Here is an 18,366-nt window from a genome sequence, read left to right as displayed (position 1 = left end):
ATTCTTAATGATATATATATTTTTTTAGGTTCTTAATTTTTATGTTTTCACTAACTAGGTTACACTCCTGCCATTAAAGGACAGCTCTTACATGTTGATGCCACCACCAGCATGCAATACCGCACCCTCTTAGAAGCAGAAATGTTAGCAGTAAGTCTAGAGTATACATTGATATGTATACATACATAAAATATGAATTTGATTTTAATTTTTAATACAAAATTTTAATGACCAGGAAGTCATTAAGTGGTTCACCTCATTCAAGAACCACCAAGTGCTCTTGGCCCTATTTTGTGAAGCGGAGTAGATTTTCAGTGCTGTGGACTGTGTTTGACATCTCTCTTTTGCTCTGCTTCTGCTTTTGGGCTAAGTGAATATAAGGCGCAGTGCTAACATGGTTTTTGGTCTTTAGAAATATGAAAAGTTGTTACAATATTATTTTTAAACTTCATTTTATGACTAGACTAATTCCTATGTTGTAAATAAGATCATCTTTCACTATGTTTCTGGCCCCATTGGATTCTTTCTTATGGCTTAATACGTCATTTTGCTTTTTACTTGGTGAATGAGGTAAAAAGAAGAAAATTTTATCGATACCCTAGAGTGCTCCATATTATAAAGAATATATGAATGTTTATGATTAAAATCACAGATTGGAGACTTGTTTCATTAATCAGGCAGATTCTTTATCAGGGACACTAAAAATAATATCAAAAGCCACTATCTAGAATGGCTGATATTAAGAGAGGATTCTTGGGGCGCCTGGGTGGCGCAGTCGGTTAAGTGTCCGACTTCAGCCAGGTCACGATCTCGCGGTCCGTGAGTTCGAGCCCCGCGTCGGGCTCTGGGCTGATGGCTCGGAGCCTGGAGCCTGTTTCCAATTCTGTGTCTCCCTCTCTCTCTGCCCCTCCCCCGTTCATGCTCTGTCTCTCTCTGTCCCAAAAATAAATAAACATTGAAAAAAAAAATTTAAAAAAAAAAAAAAAAAAAGAGAGGATTCTTTTATAAGATGGTATCATTGGGTCCTTAATTGTTTAAAAAAAAAAGCATCTATATTTATAGATGATATATATGTAAAGTAAGAGGAAAATTTTACAATTACCAAGAATATATTGAATATCATAAATGTATATTAAACTGGCATATTCAGCATTTTAATGAATTCCTGGGCTCTTGCTGGTAAATAGTGCTGCAATAATGCTTTTCCTGGTCAGGCAGCTCTTGCTCAACTTTGATAGGTGTAATACATAACAAAGCACCATGTCAGATCAATAATTACCAAACTTCCAAATGGGAACCTGGGAGGCACTGGTGACCACACATCTGTGTGATAGTATATGCATTGTGCTCCACATCCCCAACCCTGAGACTCACATAACCGATTAGATTTAAGGAGGAATGAAGGATATTGGCTATTACTCTGTTAGTTTAGCTAGAGTACAGTATCAAAACTGTAGCCTGATTTGTTGTTCTTAAAGTTTTCTGGCCACATCATGGCTTAGTATTTCAAGGAGCTGGATGTAACCATGGATACTGATGTTTAGTCACATTAATATTAAAATCTTTAAGGGATCTTCTGTTCAGCTCAGCAGGAAAATAAGTTTTAATTACTCACTAGTGTGTGTGTGAGTTCATTTCTAGTGCTGTTCACACAATATCACATTGTAAGCTCTAACATTTTTACTTAACGTTTTGTTTGCAGTTCCACATCAATGCCAGTTACCCCCGAATATGGAACATGCCACAGACATGGCAGTGTGAATTAGAAGTTTATAAAGCCACCTACCACTTCATCTTTGCACAGAAGAACTTCTTTACTGGTAACTTTATAATAAATGTAAATACAGTGAAATTTATCACAGTGAACTTTTTTATATTCAGTAAGTTTTGCTTTTAGATTCAACATGGGGATTTGATGATAGAGTTCATAGTTTATTTTACACTTCTTTTTGAGCTAAGCATATAAAAGGGAAAATTTAAATATATTTTGGTTTTTCTTTTACCTCAAACAAGGAAAAGATGAACCCAAAATTGGGCCTCGAAAAAAAAATGAAAGAACTCATCTTAGGCAGGTGCTTTGTGTCATTCTAGTGGGGAATAATTTGGGGAGGATGAATTAATTTCTTTCTTTACCTGAATTAGGCATCAGCATGGTTTCATGATTTTGTTTCAATTATTGTAATCTACCAAAGGTATATTCAAATAGTCAAGTATGTTGTTTTTTAATTTTTCTTTGAGTATGGTTGACACGTTACATTTGTTTTGATATACAACATGGTGATTCAACAACTCTATATATTATGCTGTGCTCACCGCAAGTGTAGCTACACTTTGTCACCAATGATATTAGAATGCCGTTGACTGTATTACCTTTGCTGTGCCTTTCATTCTCATGACTTGCTCATTCCATTACTAAAAGCCTGTAACTCTCACTCCCCTTCAACTATTATCCTCATCTCTTTACCCCCTTCCCCTCTGGCAGCCATCAATTTGTTTTCTGTAGTTTTGGATCTGTTTCTGCTCTTTGTGTTTGTTTGTTAGATTCCCCATGCATATGGTATTTGTCTTTCTTTGTCTGATTTATATCACTTAGTGTATACCCTCTAAGTCTGCCTATGTTGCTACAAGTGACAAAATTTAATTCTTTTTTATGGCTGTGTAATATTCCTCTGTGTGTATATGTGTGTGTGTGTGTGTGTGTGTGTGTGTGTGTGTGTGTGTGTACCCCAGATCTTCTTTATTCATCTATTGTGGGCACTTAGTTTGCTTTGATTTCTTGGATATTGGAAATAAAGCTGCAATAAACATAGGGGTGCTATGAGTTATGTTTTCATTTTCTTTGAGTAAATACCCAGTAGTGGAATTACTGGATCATATGATATTTCTATTTTTACGTTTTTGAGGAACCTCCGTACTGTTTTCCACAGTGGCTGTACCAATTTACATTCCCATACCACCAAGAGTATGTTATTTTGTATCTGGAGCTGCTACTTACTCCTTTCTGTTGGTATGGATATTGAGTTAATGTTATCGTTAGTTGGAAAAAATTCCTTTATTTCTTGAAGCATATTATAATAGCTACTCATATGGGTAGGGAACTTACCTATATGGGTATGGGTTTAGGAACATGTCGTCTTGGTCTCTAACAGAAATATAACTACATAAAAATAAGTTATATTTATAGAACCTTCCCATAAAAAGTTTAGCTAAACAAAATTGGTGTGATTTGCCAGGGTCAGTGGCTACCCCAGAGCATCTAATATTTGCTTTACTGACTGCTGCATTTATCGATCCATCCATCACTCCCTCTCAGTCATCTGATTAAATATCTATATTACAAGCATCTGATTTGTGCTGCATACTATTAGATAATTAGGGATTTAGTATTAAGGTATTCATAGATAGTCTGGCCCTGACTTTATTTACTAGCAATATAATGTTGGCCAAATTATCTAATTATTTAACCTTCTGTTTCCTTATCTGTGAAGTAGAGGTAATAATTTCTACCCTAATTTTGCTATTGCTAAAGTTTGGAAATTTTATGGCATTACTACAATTTGTTCAATCATAAGTCTTTTATATTTGTTTTCTAGTTTGACTGGGAACTTTATTATGAGGACTTGATGGAATGCTTCTGCATTCCTGGAGTTCTATAATTCTTCAAGGCTTAAGTCAGAGTGCCAATAGTAGAAATTGTAACAAAATCCCTGGCAAGTTAAACTTTTGTCAGTGAAGTTGAACATTGACTAAGTACTCCTCAATTCAGATTTATGAAAAAAAAATAGTTAAAACTTAATAGTGCATCTTATATATCTCTGTTCTAAGAAATTTGCATATTGTTGAATCCTTATAATAATTCCTGAGATCAATATTATTGTTATCCTTGTTTTACAGATGAGGAAAGTAAGTTACAGTGTGGTCAAGCAGTTTGTTCAGGGTCATACAACTAGTAAGTCTGTCAAGCTAGTATTCCAACCCAAGTAGTCTGGCTCAAGAATATGTTATATATGTAGCTTCTTCGGCTGTAGCCATTTCCCTTTCACTTAAGATTTTGTATTTTTTAACTTTGCTAAGCTTTTATTTAAAAAAAAAAAAGTTTATTTACTTTGAGAGAGAGAGAGAGAAAAGGGAAAGGGCAGAGAGAGATGGAGAGAGAGAACCGTGCACAGGCTCCATGCTGTCAGTGCATAGCCCAATGTGGGGCTCCATTCCATGAATAGCGATATTATGCGTTGAGTTGAAATCAAGAGTCAGATGCTTAACCGACTGAGCCACCCAGGCACGCCACTTTGTTAACCTTTTAAAATAGATTCCTATTGGGGCGCCTGGGTGGCGCAGTCGGTTAAGCGTCCGACTTCAGCCAGGTCACGATCTCACGGCCCGTGAGTTCGAGCCCCGCGTCGGGCTCTGGGCTGATGGCTCAGAGCCTGGAGCCTGTTTCCGATTCTGTGTCTCCCTCTCTCTCTGCCCCTCCCCCGTTCATGCTCTGTCTCTCTCTGTCCCAAAAATAAATAAACGTTGAAAAAAAAAAATTAAAAAAAAAAAAATAGATTCCTATTTTCAAGCATTTAATTCTTCACATCTCACATTCTTAGACATTAGCAGTACTAAAATAGTTTGATTAGATTATTCCTCAAGATACAAAATTTTTAATTTTGGAGTAACACTTTCGTTTAGAATGAGCATTGTATTAGTCACTTTTAAACAGCCAAGTACACATTTCACAAATTACAATCATCTTTTCCCTAAATTATTTTCTTTATCTCTAATCTTTAAGTTTATACCTATTGCAATTCATTTTTTTTGCTTTTTTTTTTTTCTAAAATTTATTTGGAGAAATTTAAAGAAAACAGAAAGGTACAAAACGTAAGTTCTCATATCGCAGAGTTTATAGCTCTAACATTTAGTCATATTTCTTCTATTGCTTTCTAGAATCCTTTAAAAACTAATTTATTCTTTAATAAGGATGACTATTGTAGAGTAGTATAGGTTTAGCCTGGGAGTGAACATACTTAGTCATAGTGTTTGAATTGCTTTTCTCTTCACTCAGTTTTATATTTCCCTATTGACAGAATTCTGTAGAAAGCACATTGTCTAATTTGGAATGCGGGAATGCCTGATATTCCTCAATAACCATTCTTAGGCCAATTATTAGTGAGACATAGTTGTTCTTAAGAGATTTCAGCATGGGACAAAGATAGCTTCATGATAAGTATAATAAAGAGTCTCAGGAATAAAAGATATAAAATAAAGGCACAAGTGAATTCTCTTCTGGTAACATCAAAAGTGATTTAGATTTACTCTGATAAGGGGGAGAAGAAAACAACATTAACAATTATTGCAAAGCTGCAATACAATTGACTGACATTTCATAGGGTGTTTGTCTAACAACCTAATTATAAAGTGAGTTTTTCCACATGAACATTTAGATTACCAACTTAATAACTTATTTTTTTAAATTTTTATTTAAATTCCGGTTAATATACAGAGTAATATTAGCTTCAAGTGTACAATATAGAGATTCAGCACTTTCATACAATACCTGGTGCTCATTACAAACTTAATAACTTATAAAAATGTGTCTAAATAAGTAAAGCAGTCATCATGAAAGTGCTTCCTTTTTTATTTTTATTATTTTTTTTAATGTTTATTTTTAAGACAGAGATAGAACGTGAGTGGGGGAGGGGCAGAGGGAGAGGGAGACACAGAATCTGAAGCAGGCTCCAGGCTCTGAGCTGTCAGCACAGAGCCTGACATGGGGCTCAAACTCACAAACCATGAGATCATGACCTGAGCCAAAGTATGATGCTTAACTGAGCCACCCAGGCACCCCTCAGCCTTTTTTAAATTAAATTATTTCATAAGATCCATCTGCTAATGAGAACAGCTTTTGGTTTAAAGAGAAATATATAGGGGCATCTGGGTGGTTCAGGTGGTTAAGCCTCCAACTCTTGATCTCAGCTCAGATTTCAGTATCCTGAGTTCAAGCCCTGCACTGGGCTCTGTGCTGGGGTGAAGCCTACTTAAAAAAAAAGAGAGAGAAATACATATTAGAAATAGCAGTAGAGGCTCCTAGTAGAAATATTTTATTACCATAGTTCTTAATATTTATGAGTAAAGGTATTTATATGGTGGTAAGGTAACCATATTGAAGAAAACCTTGAAATTTCAAATAAAATATTGAAGAAAAAACTAATAACACTTGATAAGATAGAAACTGGCTAATAACTTTATGTAAAACTACATTGGTTTCCTGAGGTGATTATTGGATTATCTGAGTTTATGTTTGTTGGACTATCAGTATATCTCATTCTTTTTTTTTTTTTTTAATTTAATTTATTTTTAAATTTACATCCAGGTTAGCATCTAGTGCAACTTGATTTCAGGAGTAGATTTCTTAATGCCCCTTACCCATTTAGCTCATCCCCCCTCCCACAACCCCTCCAGTAACCCTCTGTTTGTTCTCCATATGTAAGAGTCTCTTATGTTTTGTCCCCCTCCCTGTTTTTGTATTATTTTGCTTCACTTCCCTTATGTTCATCTGTTTTGTATCTTAAAGTCCTCATATGAGTGATGTTATATGATATTTGTCTTTCTCTGACTAATTTTGCTTAGCATAACACCCTGTTCTTCCATCCATGTAGTTGCAAATGGTAATATTTCATTCCTTTTGATTGCTGAGTGATACTCCATTGTATATATTTACCACATTTTCTTTATCCATTCATCCATCAATGGACATTTGGGTTCTTTGCATACTTTGGCTATTGTTGATAGTGCTGCTATAAACACTGGGGGTGCATGTGTCCCTTCGAAGCAGCATACCTGTATCCCTTGGATAAATCCCTAGTAGTGCAATTGCTGGGTTGTAGGGTAGTTGTATTTTTAGTTTTTTGAGAAACCTCCCTACTGTTTTCCAGAGTGGCTGCACCAGCTTGCATTCCCACCAACAATGCAAAAGAGATCCTCTTTGTCCGCATCCTCGCCAACATCTGTTGTTGCCTGAGTTGTTAATGTTAACCATTCTGACAGGTGTGAGATGGTATCTCACTGTGGTTTTGATTTGTATTTCCCTGATGATGAGTGATGTTGACCATGTTTTCATGTGTCTGTTAGCCATTTCGATGTCTTCTTTAGAGAAGTATCTATTCATGTCTTTTGCACATTTCTTTATTGGATTATTTGTTTTTTTGGGTGTTAAGTTTTATAAGTTCTTTATAGATTTTGGATACTAGCCCTTTATCTGATATGTCGTTGGCAAATAACCTTCTCCCATTCCATCAGTTGCCTTTTAGTTTTGCTTATTGTTTCCTTCACTGTGCAGAAGGTTTTTATTTTGATAAGGTCTCAATTATCATGCTCTTGTTAAAGATGGTTAGAGTTTTCTTTCAGCAGAGAGGATACCAAAGAGTATACTTATTTTAGATAGGGCGAATACAATGAACTTGAGTAAAAGTTCAGAACTAAAAATATTTATGAAGAAGAAAAGTGAGAAAATAAGCTTGATGAATGATAAGTTTATATTGTAGAGTCAATTCCATTGATAACTTTTGGGTATCTCTCAATTGCTAACCATTGTGCTGAAGAACAAAGTAAGAAAATTGGGATGGAGTCATGTTAGGTAGGGTGGCATATGGCAGTAAAAGTTTAGAAGTAAGCATAGATAATGCAGTATGATGAACCACTGTGATTGCTTGTTAAGTGAAGTAAAAATATATTTAAAGTAAAAGTGTCAAGTGGAATCTTCCTTTATTCACAGAACAGATTAATTGCCATATGCCTTTTATTGATGATATAATAAAACTGCATATTATTAATTTAAATCATTGGCATTTGTAAGAACTTTAAAAAAAAAACTTATAAACTTTTGACCTAGCCATTCTACTTCTGGAATCTATACTAACAAAATAATCCTGAATATGTAAAATATCTTGCATGAGAATAGAAATAAAATTATATAAAACACAAAAATTTGGAAAGGATCTAAATATTCAAGATTATTAAATGGTTGAGTAAATCCTAGTAAATCTCTTTAATGAACTCTCATTAAAATTTTTGTTAATGTGGATGGAACTGGAAGGTATTATGCTGAGTGAAATAAGTCAGTCAGAGAAAGACAGATATCATGTTTTCACTTATATGTGGATCATGAGAAACTTAACAGACGACCATGGGGGAAGGGAAGGCAGTAAAAATAGTTACAAACAGAGAGAGAGGGAGGAAAACTACAAGAGACTCTTAAATACAGAGAACGAACTGAGGGTTGATGCTGGGGAGGTCGGGGAGATGGGAAAATGGGTGATGGGCATTGAGGAGGGCATTTGTTGGGATGAACACTGGGTTTTGTATGTAAGTGATGAACCATGGGAATCTACCCCAAAAACCAAGAGCACACTTTACACACTGTATATTAGCCAATTTGACAATATTATACTAAACACACACACACACAGCCTGTATATAAAATTAAACATGAAAAAAATGCCTGGCTAATAAAAGCAGAGTACTGTTTCTGGCAGAAGCATTATTTTCCATTGTAAATACTATGGTTATTAACTCCTTGTGTGATTGTTGGCATCTTTTCATTTTTTTGGAGGATATTTTCAATAATTTTGTTTCTGTCTGACTACCCTTACATGACTTTGTAATGCTATTTGGGGGAAATTATGGGAGCTGAGAGGCTCTAATAGAGAATATAAAAAGCATAATCTCAGAGTGTTTTAACAATGTTGTCATTGGTATTTTCAAAATGCTGTTTCTGTTGTGTTTTAGCTACATACACAAATTGTGACATTTTCTGAGAAATGTATTATATTTTATAATGTTATAAGCAAAGAGTCACTGACTTGGATTCTATTACAAATATATTGACATTATATTATAAAAAAAGATTTTGTTAATGTGTATGAAATAACATGGAAAAAATTTGAGTTCAGTGAGAAAAAGCAATATATAAAATATGGACATCAAAGATAGTATAAAAATGTACATAGAAAAAAACTAGAAGGAAACATATGCACAATGATGATATTTGGGTGTGGATTACCAGGTGATTCTTTTTTCTTTTGTCTTCTAAAGTTTCTTTAAAAAATAATAGGTATATGAAATGCATAAAATTTCTCTTATTTGGAACTGTAATTGGTAGGTAAACATTGGTTTACTGTTAATCATTTAGCTATATCTTAATCATCTTTTAATATTTCAGCATAAAACAACTTCTTACAAAAGAAAAAAATTTATTTTTGTCTGGTGTTAGAATATTTATATTTTGTTGTCTGAATTTCAATTAATTTTGCTTTCTGTCTCCCACTCCCATAATTTTAGATTTAATTCAAGACTGGTCTAGTGATAGTGCTCCAGACATTTTTTCGTTTGTGCCATATACATGGAATTTTAAAATCATGTTTCATCAATTTGAAATGATTTGGGCTGCTAATCAACACAATTGGATTGATTGTTCCACTAAACAACAAGAAAATGGTAAGAACATGAAAATTAAGTTAAGTATTCTGTTCATTAAGACAAATGCCAAAAAAGGAAATTGATGTTGAATTTATAGTTTTAATGGAAACTAGAATTGATCTTTTTTCCATTGTCTTATAATACTTTCAGGGAACTATTTCAGAGTTTGAATTAGACTGAGCATATTGTCTTTAATTTTTTTAGGTGTGTATTTAAGGCAATTTTGATTTCAAGTTTTATTGAAGTTAATTTTTTTTCTCTTTTTGTTAGTGTATCTGGCAGCCTGTGGGGAAACATTAAACATTGATTTCTCTTTGCCTTTTACGGACTTTGTTCCAGCTACGTGTAACACCAAGTTCTCTTTAAGAGTACGTATAATTGCATACATTCCTTATTCCACAGGTTTATTAGTAAGTTTGATTTCCCAAGGCTTACCTTTACTTTTCCCTGCCTATGCCATTGCCATCCTCTAGTATTTTAGCTTTCCACCATTGTTTATGAGCTTCATTGTCACAGAAATGCTGCTGTTTCATTTTTGCAGTCAACTGTGATGTTCTGTCATTCTCCTAAGTTTCCCAACTTCCCCTGAGGAGTTGGGCAATAAAAAGAAAATTCCAAGTTGATTATTTTCTTACAGTTCATTTCTAACCCTTGTGGCTAACCTACATGTTCTTTTGAAAACCCCCTCTAATGTTTACAGTGTATGAACTAGATTTTACACTTCCCTGTATTCCATTACTAATTGTAAACATGAATTGAGGGAATAGCCACAAATACCTTTTTTCCTTTATATGAAAGGCAGCTCTAATGTTAAAAATTCTGTGGAACACCTAATTTTAGCATATGGGCAATCAGAAGTTGTTGTTGTATTGATGGAGGTGTGGTGGTAAAAAAAACAGCAACAATAATCATAAGAACTGCTAACACCTATTAAACATTTTCTGTGTTCTGGACACTATTCCAAGTGCTTTATGTGTATTAACTCATTTCATTCTCAGAACAATCCACTTGAGGTAGTTGTTTTACCTGCATTTATGAAATAGGAAACTGAGAAGCTGAGTTTATGTAACTTGTCATGTGACTAGTGAATGGCTGAGTTGGAATTTGAATCCAAGTGGTAAAGGTTAGGGCTCCATTCTCTTAACCACTCTACTATGCTGCCTGTTAAGAAATCAGGCATCAGGAGCATTTGGGTGGCTTAGTTGGTTAAGCATCTGACTTCGGCTCAGGTCGTGATCTCAGGGTTCATGAGTTCGAGCCCCATATCGGGCTCTGTGCTGATAGCTCAGAGCCTGGAACCTGCTTCAAATTCTGTGTCTCCCTCTCTCTCTTTGTCCCTCCCCCACTCATACTCTGTCTCTCTCTAAATTAAATAAATATTTTAAAAAAATTAAAAACAAAAAAGGAAATCAGGCATCATGGCACCCTGATGTTTATTGCAACATTATTACAATAACCAAATTATGGAAAGAGCCTACATGTCCATTGACTGATTAATGGATAAAGAAGTTGTGGTACATATCTACAGTGGAATATTACTCAACTATAAAAATGAGTGAAATCTTGCCATTTGCAATGACATGGATGGAGCTAGAGTGTATTAATGCTAAGCAAAGTAAGTCAGAGGAAGACAAATACCATATGATTTCACTCATGTAGAATGTAAGAAACAAAACATATGAACAGAGGGGGGAAAAAAGGAGAGGCAAACCATAAACCAGACTCTTAACAATAAAGAAGGGAGGGTTGCTGGAGGGGAGGTGGGCAGGAGAATGGGCCAAATTGGTGATGGGAATTAAGGATGGTACTTCTGATGAGCACTAGGTATTATTACCTGTAAGTGATGAATCACTAAATTCTACTCCTGAAACTAATATTACACTATATGTTAACTAATTGGAGTTAATTTTTTTTTTTTAACGTTTATTTATTTTTGAGACAGAGAGAGACAGAGCCTGGGGAGACAGAGAGACAGACAGACAGGGGAGGGTCAGAGAGAGAGGGAGACACAGAATCTGAAACAGTCTCCAGGCTCTGAGCTGTCAGCACAGAGCCCGACCCAGGGCTTGAACTTACAGACCACAAGATCATGACCTGAGCCGAAGTCAGACATTCAACCGACTGAGCCACCCAGGCGCCCCAACTAACTGGAGTTTAAATAAAAACTTGAATAAAATAAAATAAAATTCTTTAATAATAAAAGCTGAAAAAAAAGAGAGAGACAGAGAGAGAGAGGGAGAGAGAGAGAAAGAAAAGAAAAGAAAAGAGAAAAGAAAAGAAACAAGAAAAGAAAAGAAAGAAAAGAAAAGTCAAGCATGTCAGGCTGACTGCTTGAACAAGATTAGGGCACCGACCTATAAGGAAAAAAGTGAAGCCAAATGAAGATCCTTTGGGTTATCAATTCAGAATTCTTCTCCTTTAAAAAAAAAAATATTTATTTATTTTGAGACATAGGAGAGCACAAATTGGGGAGGGGCAGAGAGGAAATCACAAGGAGGTTCTATACTTACAATCGTAAGATCATGACCTATGTTGAAATCAAGAGTCTGACACTCAGCCAACTGAGCCACCCAGGCACCCCTTCAATTCAGAATTCTTAAAAGCCAATTGATGAACCAAGACTTAACTAGAATCAAGAGACAATCATATTTTAAAAATTAATAAAATGCAGAACATATACCACCTGAATTTAGCTGGTTTTTAAAATTTTTTTTTTGCTGAATTACATGTGAAATACCCATGGATACCATCAAAGATCATCTTTTTTACTATTTTGTGGAAACCATGCTATTTATTTCCTTGATTTTCTTAACTTATCAGAATTTAGTTATAGTCCATATAAAATCTTAACTCTGTTATTTAATTGACCGTTCATTGTAAAATCTGCCTTTTGTATTTCTTTTGTATTCTGAAGATTGTTATAGATAGGTTTGGCTATAATTAGAAATTTAACATCTTTGTGTACCTATTGTATTACTTTGGCTTATAATAAATTCTTTTTTAGGGAGAAGATGTTGATCTTCATTTATTTCTACCAGATTGCCACCCTAGTAAATATTCATTATTTATGCTGGTGAAGAATTGCCACCCAAACAAAATGACTCATGATACCGGTATTCCTGCTGAGTGTCAAAGTGGGCAGAAAACTGTTAAACCAAAATGGCGGAACATTACACAAGAAAAGTGAGTATTTTGTGTTTGTATGTGGAGAAATTATTCTTCTGATTCTTTCAAAGAATAATGATAAAAGTTGATTATCTGTAACTAGCGTTTGGATACAATTAAAGGAATAAGTACCTGACTAGAACTTAATTTTTTGTTCTTCACAGAGCTGGTTGGGTTGAATGTTGGACTGTCCCAAGTGTCATGCTCACAATTGATTATACATGGCATCCAATTTATCCGCAAAAAGCAGATGAGCAGCTAAAGCAATCGTGTAAGTGTTTTTGTATAATTTGTACTTTGAAACATCTGGTTTTATGATTGATAACTATTAAAGGTATAAGAAATTGTTTTTAATTTTGGAAATGCATCTATTCTTTTGTCATAATTGTATACATTTAAAAATCTGTTAAGTAATTGTGGCATAATTATAACTAACTTTCATTGAGCATTTACTGTGTATCAAATGCAGTAAAACCTTGGTTTGTGAGCATAATTCATGCTTGTAATCCAAAGCACTTGTATATCAAATAAATACAAGAAATAATGGAAACTTAGATGATTCGTTTCACAACCCAAAAATATTCGTATAAAAATGATTGCAGTATTGTAATTTTGTAATACAAACTATTAACGAAAATACAAAATTTAAAGAGAAATAATTTGGCTGGTGTGAGGGAGACAAGAGAGAGGAGGGTTATTGTGTAGGATGACTTTCACTATCAGTAACAGAATCACTATTATTGGCTTAACGGAATATTTTTCTGAAAAGGGTCATTGTATACACTTGCATGGATGTTGACTATAGCACAGTATTAATAAACTCTTGTCATATATCGTATTTAATGCAACTGGCAATAGGGCAGCAGAGGAAAGGGTTCATATCTGCAGGCAGCCTGATCTAGAATGAAGCAAAGCATTCCCAAGCTTACTCTTGAATGGAAAAGCAAAGGACTGTCCATAGGTGCTTTGAAGTGACAAAAAATACACTAGTGCCAGTTGTGGGCACCTTCCAACTTGCTGAAAAATCACTGATTGCTGCCAAACATCGTGGCTTGAGACCAAGCACCAAGCATCCGAGCATGGGAGCTGATCACTCACAATCCCGCAGAGAGGGAGAGAGAGAGAAGAACCATTGACTCAGTTGTGATCATGTGACATTTGACATCACATGCTACTCATATTGTAAGACATCGTTCATTTATCAAGTTAAAATTTATTAGAAATGTTTGCTCATCTTGCAGAATACTGGCAGAGCAAGTTCTTTGCAATCCAAGGTTTTACTGTACTAGAATAAGCTATTTCCTGGTTTACATTATCTCATTTAATCCTTATAACAACTCTGTGAGATAAATGTTATTATTGTCATCGTAGAGTTGAACAAATAATGCTTAGAGAAAGTAAATAATTTTTTCAAGTTCTACCAACTAGAAACAGAAGAGCTGTAATATCAAATAAGGTGCATGTGAGTATATACATAAACCACTTGGTTTCATGAAATGTTATTTTTTTTTGAAATGTTAGTTTTTTTTTAAATGTACTTTCACAATTATCATTTCATAATTATTCCAAACTGGAATTAGAATCAAGTGATTTTTAATTTGTATTTTTCCAGTGAGTTAAGAGTTAAAGAATAGTTTTCATAATTGTTCTTATGTTTGGAGCTTGATAATGTCACACTGTATTTGAATTAAAAAAAAAAATTTAAGTTTATTTATTGTGAGAGAGTGGGGGAGGAGCAAAGAGAAAGAGGGCGAGACAGAATCCCAAGCAGGCTCTGCACAGCGCAGAGCCTGTTGCAGGGCCTGAACCCATGAAACCATGAGATCATGACCTGAGCCGAAACCAAGAGTCAGACGCTTAACTGACTGTGCCACCCAGGTGCCCTGATAATGTCATGCTGTATTTGAATAGCTGTTTATGTGAAAACAACTTAGTACTTTAGTGCCCAAGTATAGTTAAAGCCTAATTGTGACCTGAATTTATATTGCAGGGACTCAAGAATGTTAATAGGAAATTTTCATTGATTCTGTGCCATCTGGTTATGTATTTCTACACATATTTCTGTGCAGTCTTCTATTGTGTATTCTTATTAGTCTTGCAGGTCTGTTTTCATTAGATATTATAGGTACTATATCAAAGATTGTTCATGAAAAATTGCAAAATAGAATCTCTTAGTGAATAGTTCCTTAAAGAACTTCTAAGAACTTCCCCTCCCCAAGGCATTCTTCTCTTTTTTCTTAATTTTTTCCAGTGTCAGAAATGGAAGAAACAATGCTATCTGTATTAAGGCCATCCCAGAAAACATCAGACAGAGTTGTTTCTTCTCCTTCTACTTCGTCACGCCCACCTATTGATCCCTCAGAACTTCCACCTGATAAACTTCATGTGGAAATGGAACTTTCTCCAGATTCTCAAATAACTCTATATGGACCATTATTAAATGCCTTCTTATGTATAAAGGTATGATTTTCAAAAGAAGTCACACATTTTTAAACATAGGTAAAATGGTTAATATCTAATTAAAATTGAGACCATTTGAAATAGCCAGTTAGATGGTTTAAAGTTGTTGAGGATATGTCATATATGTTGATTAGACTTGTGGTGTTAGACTCAATTACAAATTCATTTATTAAAAATGGTGTACTTCTCAGTTGAGTTTTTGTTTTGTTTTTTTAGCATTGACTATGTTCTAGGAATTGTACTAGTTGCAGGAGATAGAGATGATACAGCATTTTTTCTCAAGGAGGTAAGCTAGAGGATATAATAGGATAGACATATATAGGGACAAATTTTTAACATGTTGTAATATAAGAGCAAAAGAAGTACAAGAGAATCTTGTTATCTGAAAATAATAAAATCAGTGAATTAATTAAAAACAAACAACTTTATTTCATGCTAAACAATAAGCAAAGATATGTTTGGAGCACTTTCTTAACATTGAAGCAAATGTATGAAAATAAGGTTTTTTTCAGAGTATGACAAATTTAGGTTCAAAAGAAGTATGCCTTCTTTGAATAAAGACTGAATCAAATGTCAGTTCATTTTGGTATAATTTTTCCCTTGAAGTTGTATGATTGCATAGTATGATAGCTCTTAAAGGTTGATCAAGCATGATCAAGGTCGATCAAGTAGAGAGGCTGTATTAAGATAAATATGTGAGCACTTTGTCAGTTTTCTACACATCACTCTTCTTTTGATATTCAAATCATGTTTTACAAAAGTCCCCAGCAAGTCATCAATAACTCTTACTGATTTACTCATTTTTATAGGTAACTGCTCTAAGCCTTCTAGATCCGTACTTTAGCACTGATAGCTTTACCTGTGATTTGAGCGGTTGTCCAGCATCACTTTTAGCAACTTCGTAAAATTCTGCATTTTTTCAGGATTTTGCCAATTCACTTTGCTTTAGATTTTCATTATACTGTTCAATGTTCTACCACATCTGATAATCAAAGTGCGACTAACCGTCCAAACATTATCAATCATGAGCGTTAGAGTTACTTGTGGGATAGATTTTTGTGTGAGTCTAAATTTATCATTGTTTACTTATTTGCTTCCTTGTGTAATTTCATAACTGGAGGTTTGGATATTGAATGCTTAGGTAACAGGCAATCCGATAATGTACAGTGACAGGAGTAATTAATTCTGGAAAGGGTCTAGGATGATCAGAAAGGACAATCAATGTTTGTTAATAAAGGCTCTCTGGAAGAAGTACTTACTAGCTGAACAGATTTTGTAGGTATCTAAAATTTTTAGATTTGATATAATGTCTTATATTTACTAAAAACTACCCTAAAGCATCAGATGATATAACTTAAGATAAAAGATGCAAGGGACAACGTGTTTAATATTTGTGGATCTAAGGTGTCTGGTTTTAGGAGAGATTCCTGAAGGAGTGATTCTTCAGATTTAAAGGGGAGAAATACCACCCCCCACCCCACACACACATTTTTTTTTACCTTGTGACCATTGTTTGACCTAAAGTATTCTTCACATATTTCTCCCAATATCTTATTTTCTTGGATTGCAGGTGAATAACTATGAAGGATTTAAAATGCATTTTTCATGTTAAAGTTTCCTTGAAGAGGCTGAAGTATATTTTAATTAAATGTAAGCAGTGATTTAGTAAGTGAAGATGGTTATATTGTTATAATACGAGTTTTGAATACCAGCAAAGAGATATTGACATTGTTTTTTGCATTATTCTATGTATATGAGCCTCAATTTTTTTATTCTAAAAATTCCATAGTAATATATATTCATCAAAAATAAGAGTACTGTAACAAAGAAAAATAAAGAGAAAGGAGTATATGCCTTCTTTGGACTTCTTTACAAATTCTATTCCATAAACGTAACCTCTGTTGATAGTTTGTTTTGATGCAGTCCTTTTCATACATTAAGATATAACAACTGTCTAGTATTGTCAAAAGTTTGTTGTACTAAACTTTGTGTTAGTATTTACATTCATCAAATTAACTCAGAACTTGTATGAAATGTCTACTAAAACATATTAAAATTTTTAAGGTTTTGAAATATTAAAAAATATATATATCTAAAATATGACAAACAAAAGGTTTTTTAGGCCAGTGAACTCTATGAACTCTTTATTAGGAATACAAGTAACTCCTTAAGTCTTTTTTTTTTTTTTTCCTTCTTTTTTTTCCTTCCTCCTGTATAGCTTCGGTGTCATGCTGGTATGGAGATATTATCTGATCTTAAATATCTCTCTTTAAATTACTTTTAAAAAATTTGTTCTAATATATAACTTATGTTCTACTTAGTGTCAGTGTTAGAATGTATGTATCTATAAATAAAAGAAAACAAAGAGAATGTGAAAATTCATGTAACTGAGATTGTATTTTCCTTAGTTACTAGATTTAAACATCAAGAAATTTTAAAGGATAAGTTAGGAAAAAAATGAATCATTTTATATTTGTTTGACTGTAAAACTGATTTCCAAAATCCATAAAAGAAACTAGGCTTACTATTATTATTACTAGGAACTCTGAGGAGAATATATACTAACATGCATTAAAATCAATGAGAATATTTTATGGAAATGTCTACATCTTCTGAATTGACTTCTCTTTTTACATTTTTTCTTAATGGAAGAATGGAAATCTGAATCTAAATACTGATAGCATGTCAGTGGTAGTCAGTAGTAACTGTGGATTAAGGGTGGGTATAGTATGTATGTTTTTCTTACTGAAAAAAAAGTTTTAGTGGTCTTAACAGAAGCCTGGCTATCAAATTTCCATGAAAAAAATTTGAATACTGGAAACTGAGTACCTGTAGATTTTTTTTCTCCCCCTGCATCTCTGAATTTATTAGCTGTCTTCTTTTAACTATTGTGATAATTCTTTTTCTTCTTTTTTGAGAAATGAGTATCGTTACATAAATATGAATGTTTAGGCTGGGGAAAAAATGGTAGTGTCCTGTTACTTGCAATAGTTACTTGACACTAATAATAAACTATCTCTAGGAAAATAAAATTTCATAGGACTCTTAAGTAGTTTGAAAATATAGCTTATTTTATCATTTTTAAATTCATTCATGCCACAAACTTGACAAAGTAATATATTTTCCCAGTTAGGTAAGTCATTGTTTTGTTTTGTTTTTTTCCTAGTGTTGTTTTAAAGATAGTTTTAAAGATAGTTCAGTTTTGCATGCCACTTACCATAACATCGAAATGTAATTTTTGTCTTTGTAAATATTTGTGTACATTTATTAATCTTAAAA

At 33.8% G+C, this 18,366-nt stretch overlaps 1 protein-coding gene across 13 annotated transcripts in view; it reads left to right on the top strand.

Moving 5' to 3' along the window:
* Nucleotides 1-18,366, top strand: part of KIAA1109 (KIAA1109 ortholog) — a 219,284-nt gene that overhangs the window by 49,299 nt on the left and 151,619 nt on the right. For all 13 annotated transcript variants that reach the window (XM_043569106.1, XM_043569090.1, XM_043569164.1 and 10 more), the window contains 7 exons: nucleotides 59-150; nucleotides 1,703-1,820; nucleotides 9,325-9,480; nucleotides 9,733-9,830; nucleotides 12,467-12,645; nucleotides 12,792-12,898; nucleotides 14,879-15,087. In XM_043569106.1, the coding sequence (XP_043425041.1) occupies nucleotides 59-150; nucleotides 1,703-1,820; nucleotides 9,325-9,480; nucleotides 9,733-9,830; nucleotides 12,467-12,645; nucleotides 12,792-12,898; nucleotides 14,879-15,087 (959 nt within the window). The remainder of the gene's footprint in view (nucleotides 1-58; nucleotides 151-1,702; nucleotides 1,821-9,324; nucleotides 9,481-9,732; nucleotides 9,831-12,466; nucleotides 12,646-12,791; nucleotides 12,899-14,878; nucleotides 15,088-18,366) is intronic.

The sequence above is a fragment of the Prionailurus bengalensis genome, chromosome B1, assembly GCF_016509475.1.
Source record: "Prionailurus bengalensis isolate Pbe53 chromosome B1, Fcat_Pben_1.1_paternal_pri, whole genome shotgun sequence".
In the NCBI taxonomy this organism is placed as follows: Eukaryota; Metazoa; Chordata; class Mammalia; order Carnivora; family Felidae; genus Prionailurus; species Prionailurus bengalensis.
This window is presented reverse-complemented; position numbering and strand designations above follow the sequence as displayed.